Here is a 6,952-nt window from a genome sequence, read left to right as displayed (position 1 = left end):
AGACCTGCGCATAATCACAGGTTTATTCTTACTATTTAAACGTACCTGTTACGAGGTGCATGTGTCGTGTCTACTAAACAAAATGTTAGTTTTCTAATAATGAGTTATATTTGAATGGCCAAATGAGGTAAAATAGACATAATAGCTTAGTTTGTGAGTATGTTCTAGTCACGCACTTGGAACACTCCAAAATAGGAAGTGATGCGGTGTTTACATTGAACGAATTCTGGGTAGTGTAGTGTCAAAACCTACCCGCCTTATCAATTCGGCCTACAGCTAAGTGCAATTAAGTTCGCAGTTTACGTTCAAGGAGTGATCTACAAAAATCATCTCTGAAGTCAGAAGAAATGAAGGTGGGATCATTTTATTACAATTCTAAATGTTCAATGGATTCTATTATGTGCAGGGTTGGAAATGAGCGAAGTGCCTTTGCTCAAGTATTACATGTGCTTTAATTGAGTGTTTTAAACGTATGCCACTTTCTGACAGCTTTAGTTACTTTACAATTTCAGATTTTTACTATTGCAGCTAAAACAACTAACGTTAGTCAATTACTCCACTGGGTCCCAATATGGGGTTTGCCAAAATTAAATTAAATACAGTTGGCCTATATCTCAGGATTTCATTTGAGGGAGAAGAAAACAATGTGTCAAAAAAGAAGCATATTATATTATATATTATATACAATATTATGATTGTAAAGAAAAACATAATACAGTGAATTTTATTAAAAGTTCCTAAAATAATAGGAAAACGGATCTGCTTTACACAAACTTTTTTATTGCCTTCACGATGTTGGTTAATTGTACAATTTATCAGTTGTTCTGTGCTGTTGTTATGCATTGTATCAAATATGAAATATCCATAAAATATATCACGTGTCCTCAGTTTCCCTAAGGAAAAAGGTTTGAAACCACTAGATTAATCCATTAACAGAAAATGAATTAGCAACTATTTTTAGAATCGTTTGATATCATTTTTACACAAATAAATAAATAAATAGTTCCAGCTTCTCAAATGTGAGGACTTTAACTAACTAAAATCCTGCTTTTTACATTAATGCATGAATAATAATCTATTATAATAATAGTCACAGGGAACATTTATCTGCATTGACTACTTTGACTTTTAATACTGTAAGTACAGTTTCCTGATAATGTTACTTAAGTAACATTTTCAATGCAGGGCCTTTACATGTAACAGAGTATGTTTACAGTGTTGTACTAGTACGTTTACCTCAGTAAAGGATCTAAATTATTGCACTTGTGTGTAAAGCAACAAAAACCTTTTACACACAGGGTACCATTTTATTTCATAATTTTTTCATAACATCCAATGTACATGAATCATAAGTGATTTACAGTGTAAACACAACATGTCTATGAAACTGAAAGGGCAGAGACTCTCAAAAAGTGTCCAATAATGTGACCCGATGTTTGTTTTTGGCCTCACTCACAATCGATGCATGAAATGAAGCATGAAAATTAGTTTCCTAAGTGATTAAGGTGAATGAGGATCACTGAAATATAAAGATAAAAGTAATATGCTGGAGCTGTTATAAAATATATTAAATTCAAGGATGCTATTGCAATTTATTGTAAATGTTTATATACAACTTTATAATGAACATGCGAAATCAACCATAGAAATACACTATGAATATCATAGCAATACAAGCCCCTACAACAAGATGCTCAAAACATGAGCACCCAAACAGCGCACTGATTGGCTGTATATCCACCTCTTCCACCCAACTTAATGGGCCGGGGACGGTGTGAAGCAGGGTCGTTATCTAGCTGTACATATGCCACTACTATGGTTGTGCACTATTGTACTTTCACACACAAACCACCAAACAGGGTCATGTCACATAGCAAAGAACTAATTTAATCACTTTTTGGTCGGAAGAGGAAAGGACACTAGTTTCCTGTTGATCTCCCTCAGCTGAGCATCTAGAGTCTCTGTGGTTAGTGTCAGTTCTGCTAGTTGAGTCTGTAGGCTTATGATGGTCTCGTTCTGCTCCTCTTCTTTGCGGCGGGCGTTAGCAGCCTGCCTGCTGTACTCTAGCACCATACATCCACCACCAATGAGGAATATGATTGCCTCTCCCACCAATTCTGCACCCAGCTCTGCAGCCAAGTCCTCATTCAGTGGCTTAATGGTGGAACCCCGAAAGCCCATAATTCGCATCTTTGTTCTCATCTCAATCCAGTGGTAAACTGTGAGGACAAAGAGCATACACCGTTCCAGTTAGTTAAACTTTCAATATGATATGTAGGTGTTGCTTATATTTGCAAATATGCTTCAGATGATCTCAACACAACAGTTTAAACACATGTGAGAATGCAACAAGATGCATGTGTTTACATACAGATTGTATACAGTTTGCAATGTAGGATTGACTTTGTAGTGAGCGTAGAGAGCACTAAACCTCTCAAGCTGTTTGTTGGCGTCAAGGAACATTTTGCGGTCTGTACCTGATGCCAAACCCTTAATAACCACCACCAGCTGATAAGATTAGATGAACCATTACTGATCCCTAGTGGGGGAATTCATTTTTTGCAGCAGCACAATGACAGCAATACAGATAAATAGAGAAAGTAAAATAAATAAATAATAAGTAGGTATGCAACACTGAAATAAGAACAGAGACAAAAGTTAGGTAAAGTTACAGTAGTGTTGATGCAAAAATCAGAACATTTTTAATATAGTATAGTATAGTTTAGTATAAATGGTAAATTATGATTTAGTATGAAATATAGTTTAAAGTGAAAAGTAGTAACAAAGTATAACAATTTATAGTATAGTACAGAAATATAATAAAGATATAATATGGGTAAAGAAATGTTATGTCTAAATAATCTGTGCCTTGGTGGTTTGACTGCCATCGCAGTCAACCTTGAATGACATATTACTTTGAATGACCACATCCGAGGTTTCTCAATTTCATTCCTTGACAAAGATTTAAATAAAAGTGCTTTATATCTTTGGTTTGTTTAGTTTCTCTTCTTTCATTTTGTGTGAATAGTTGTTTGTTTTAAGAATGATCTGCAAAACATATACAGTATGAATGACATTATATACAATAAGCTTTACCTTTTGGCAGTACTTAAAACGACTAAACAGTCAGATGTATCTTAAACAACAGAACACAGTGGCAGGTCATAATCTTTTCATATTCTAAAAGCCATTCAGACTGTCCTGTAGCGATGGCTTCATGTAACATTTCAATGACACACAAGATCCGCCCTCTTCGACCTTGCCTAGCTGCTATTGGTCGACCCGATACATCCATGAAAATGATTAGCTAAACGGTCTTGATAAACTACAATCTCATTGGTTGTCGCAGCCCTCCTCGCATTATTCCTTGTCCGGGTGTCTGACACTGCAATCTAGCGGTCATTGTTAGCCGTTAGCTGGGTTACTCACTCTGTGCCGGTGGCAGACAGATGTAATTCTTAAAGAAGTCGCTTCTCCGGGCTCCTGCTTTTATTCGGTTCGCTACAGGCTTGCTCAACTGCCTCACTCCGAGGTACAGGAGCTTGGCGATAGGGAAGGCACCGACAACCATCTTTGCGGAAACAGTTGACCAGCGTAGGGCAGGGCTCGTAGATGTGACGCGGTGACGTTATATGATTGACAGTCACATACCCACTCACGTGTTTATGACGTTGGCAGTTCAGAACAAAAACATATAATATATATACATATATATATATATATATATAGATGTATGTATATATATATAGATGTATGTATATATATATATATATATATATATATATATATATAGATGTATGTATATATATATATAGATGTATGTATATATATATAGATGTATGTATATATATATATATATATATATATATATATATATATATATATATATATATATATATATAAATATAAATATAAATGTTATATATATAGCAGAATTTCAGATGTACAAAAGTACGTTTTGTAACAGAAAAGCTTTATTTATTTATTTATTTAATAGAAATGCAGCAGAACCCACAGTGCATACAAACTATTCAGCACTCTACAAAGCCATAAAGTATCATAAAGTAATCTTCATAAATTGTATAATTTTCTGAACTGCTGAAACCTTTTTCTTTTTTCTGTCTTTTTTGTAACTATACTTTAATTACTTCCTGATCCTTGGTCTGTGTATTGTTGTTTGTTATTGAACAGTTTTGCAGTAAAATTTATATTAAAAAAAAAACTTCCACATGTGCAAGTAACGAGGACAATGCTTGACTCACCTTTTAAACTGTGAATTTGTGTAGAGAACCTAGGTTGACATTGACGTTTCATTGGAAGAGGTCCATTTGCTTTCACAATCAGCGATTTAGGTGTACCTAAATATTTGGTCATCTTTGATCTTTGTCCGATTTTAACATCAACAAGAATAGAATGACATTTTGATCATTTTCCTAAACAGCAGTGGTGAAAGAAGTAGGCTACTCAGATCTTTAATCTAAGTAAAAGTAGCCATACCACAGTGTAGAAATACTATGTTCACTATTACTATTAACAGCAAAGTCACAAGTAAAACATATTATGCAGAATGGCCCATTTGTCATTATTGAACTATAATAATTGAAGCATTAAAATGTACATTCATTTATTTTATTATTTTTGGCGTTTCCGTTGGTAAAGAAAGGTTGTTGTTGTTTTTATACTATAGCTGTATGCTGCCTGGTAGCTTGTGAATTTTACCAATGGATTAATAAAGACTTATCTTTACATTTTAATGCGATGGTAGATCTAGTGTGGTACATTTCAAAAACTGAATTTTTGACACTAGTTTGAAATCTGCCTTTACATGCACCCCTGGTGATTGCCTAAGTCATGATGTGACGCCATCGATGGGTTTTTACTTGTATAGCTAGCTCAACGAGATCATGACTTCCCTTCGTGTCATAGGTTAGTGAGTTTAAGTCCTGGGTGATGCAGAATAAACATGCTAATACAAACTCAGGCATTGTGCTAAGTGGCTTAAAGACACATTTAGATTTCTTAAATGTAAGAAGTTTTAAATTATTCTGTTTGAGGGGTTTTAAAAACAAATTTTTATGGCTTTAAATTTAAGATGATTCCTCCTTTCATATTAAAGGTTTTTAATGGATTATCTGCATGCTTTGATGGTATAGGGGTTTTACAGGATACCAATCCATTAAGATGTACCAAATAGTAGTAAAGCCACCTAAAAGCTTTCACCCTAATTGAAAATTGATCTTTATTCCCTCTTTAATTATGGGGTTTCTTTTAGGAAGTTTTTTCTTGTGCGGTGCGAGGGTCTAAGGACAGAGGGTGTCGTATCCTGGACAGTCTGTAAAGCACACTGAGACAAATGTATAATTTGTGATATTGGGCTATTTGATTTGATTTGATTTGAAACAGACTGATCCTATATAGTTTGTTAGACTCATTCAGACTCAATGAATGGCATTAAGGCCGCCTTAAACTTTCACTTTAATTGAATTTGGATTAAAGCAGACATGACTAAGTGTGATCTCTGATCAGCTCCAAGTGTCTTTATGAAACAGTCCTCTGTGGGCCAACGGAAGGAAAAAAAATAAAAAGTTGGGATATGAACCCACAACCTTTAGACCAGGGGTGTCAAACATACGGCCCGTGGGCCGAAACCGGCCCGCCAGAGGGTCCAATCCGGCCCGCAGGATGATTTTGCAAGGTGTAGAGATTACAGAGAAGACATTAACTGCAATTTTTCAATGAAAGTAACTGTTATCTCAAATGTGTCCACTGGGGGTCGCACACAACACTTTCAAGCAAGCAAACTGTTGATGCTGGAGCTGCCGGTAAAATAACTTCTGGAGCCGGGGTATTCTGTCAACATTACACCTCATTACCCAAAATGTTTGTCAAAAAAGGAGAAAAGTGGACACGGAGTGAAGAGTTTTCCAAGAGAAATGGACCGTTTCCTATTTATTCACAGAGGTGAGTGGGAAAGCTGTGTGCTCGGTGTGTTCGCGGCAGGTTTCAGTGCTCAACAATTATAATATTTGGCGTCACTATGAGACTCATCATGGCGAAACATACAACAGCTTGCAAGGACAACTGAGAAGAGAGAAGATACATGAATTGTTAGCGGGTCTGAAGAAACAGCAGTCTGTTGTTACCCGTAGCCGAGATATCGGCGATGCAGCAGTGAAAGCTACTTTATTGCTAGTGAAATAACATTAGCATCAAAGCCACATTGTGAGGGTGAATTTGTGAAAACATGCATGCTGAAGGTTGCAGGACTCGTGTGCCCTGAGAAGCGACAGGCTTTTGCCAACATTAGCCTGACGAGAAACACTGTGGCAGGCGGATAACTTAACCTTCTTCCTTAATAGTTGCCACTTCAGTTTGTGTGGTGTGTCAGGATTACTACACAGATGTGGAAATGAATGTACATTTAAAAATAATTTCTATAGCTTGACGAGTTGTTTTGATCATAAAGTAAAATACTATATTGTTCAGTTCCAGATACCTGTGACTAAATGTTGTGTCTTTGTAGACACACTGTGATGTGTATGTTGTACACATGTGTAAATGATAAACTGAGGCATAATGTTGTTGAATTTGCACTTAATTTTTCTTAAGAATTTTCAGGTTGTTCATAATGTTTTGTAAAAATATATTTAATTAAATGTGAATATTTTCAGAATGTACTTGTACTTTTTTGTACTAAAACAAAGGGGAACATTTGGAGTTGTCGTTATTTACAGATTATTATGATATGATTTTACTGGTCCGGCCCACTTGAGATCAAATTGGGCTGCATGTGGCCCCTGAACTAAAATGAGTTTGACACCCCTGCTTTAGAGTATAGATAGTGTGCAAACACGTGACAAAACTGTGTGACGTATGCGTGCGACGCCATGTTGGTTGGAAAACAAATCAACAATGGCGTCTAAAGCGAACAACAACAACAATACAACTCCGA

At 35.8% G+C, this 6,952-nt stretch overlaps 1 protein-coding gene across 1 annotated transcript; it reads right to left on the bottom strand.

Moving 5' to 3' along the window:
- Positions 1 to 1,291: 1,291 nt before the first annotated feature.
- Positions 1,292 to 3,622, bottom strand: opa3 (outer mitochondrial membrane lipid metabolism regulator OPA3). Its single transcript, XM_029446484.1, has 2 exons — positions 3,430 to 3,622; positions 1,292 to 2,219 (listed from the first exon to the last, which is right to left on the bottom strand). Exons 1-2 carry the CDS (start codon positions 3,569 to 3,571, stop codon positions 1,891 to 1,893), a joined length of 471 nt encoding a protein of 156 aa, XP_029302344.1. The 5' UTR covers positions 3,572 to 3,622; the 3' UTR covers positions 1,292 to 1,890.
- Between the last annotated feature and the right edge of the window lie 3,330 nt (positions 3,623 to 6,952).

Source organism: Cottoperca gobio, chromosome 13 (assembly GCF_900634415.1).
Source record: "Cottoperca gobio chromosome 13, fCotGob3.1, whole genome shotgun sequence".
Taxonomy (NCBI): domain Eukaryota; kingdom Metazoa; phylum Chordata; class Actinopteri; order Perciformes; family Bovichtidae; genus Cottoperca; species Cottoperca gobio.
This window is presented reverse-complemented; position numbering and strand designations above follow the sequence as displayed.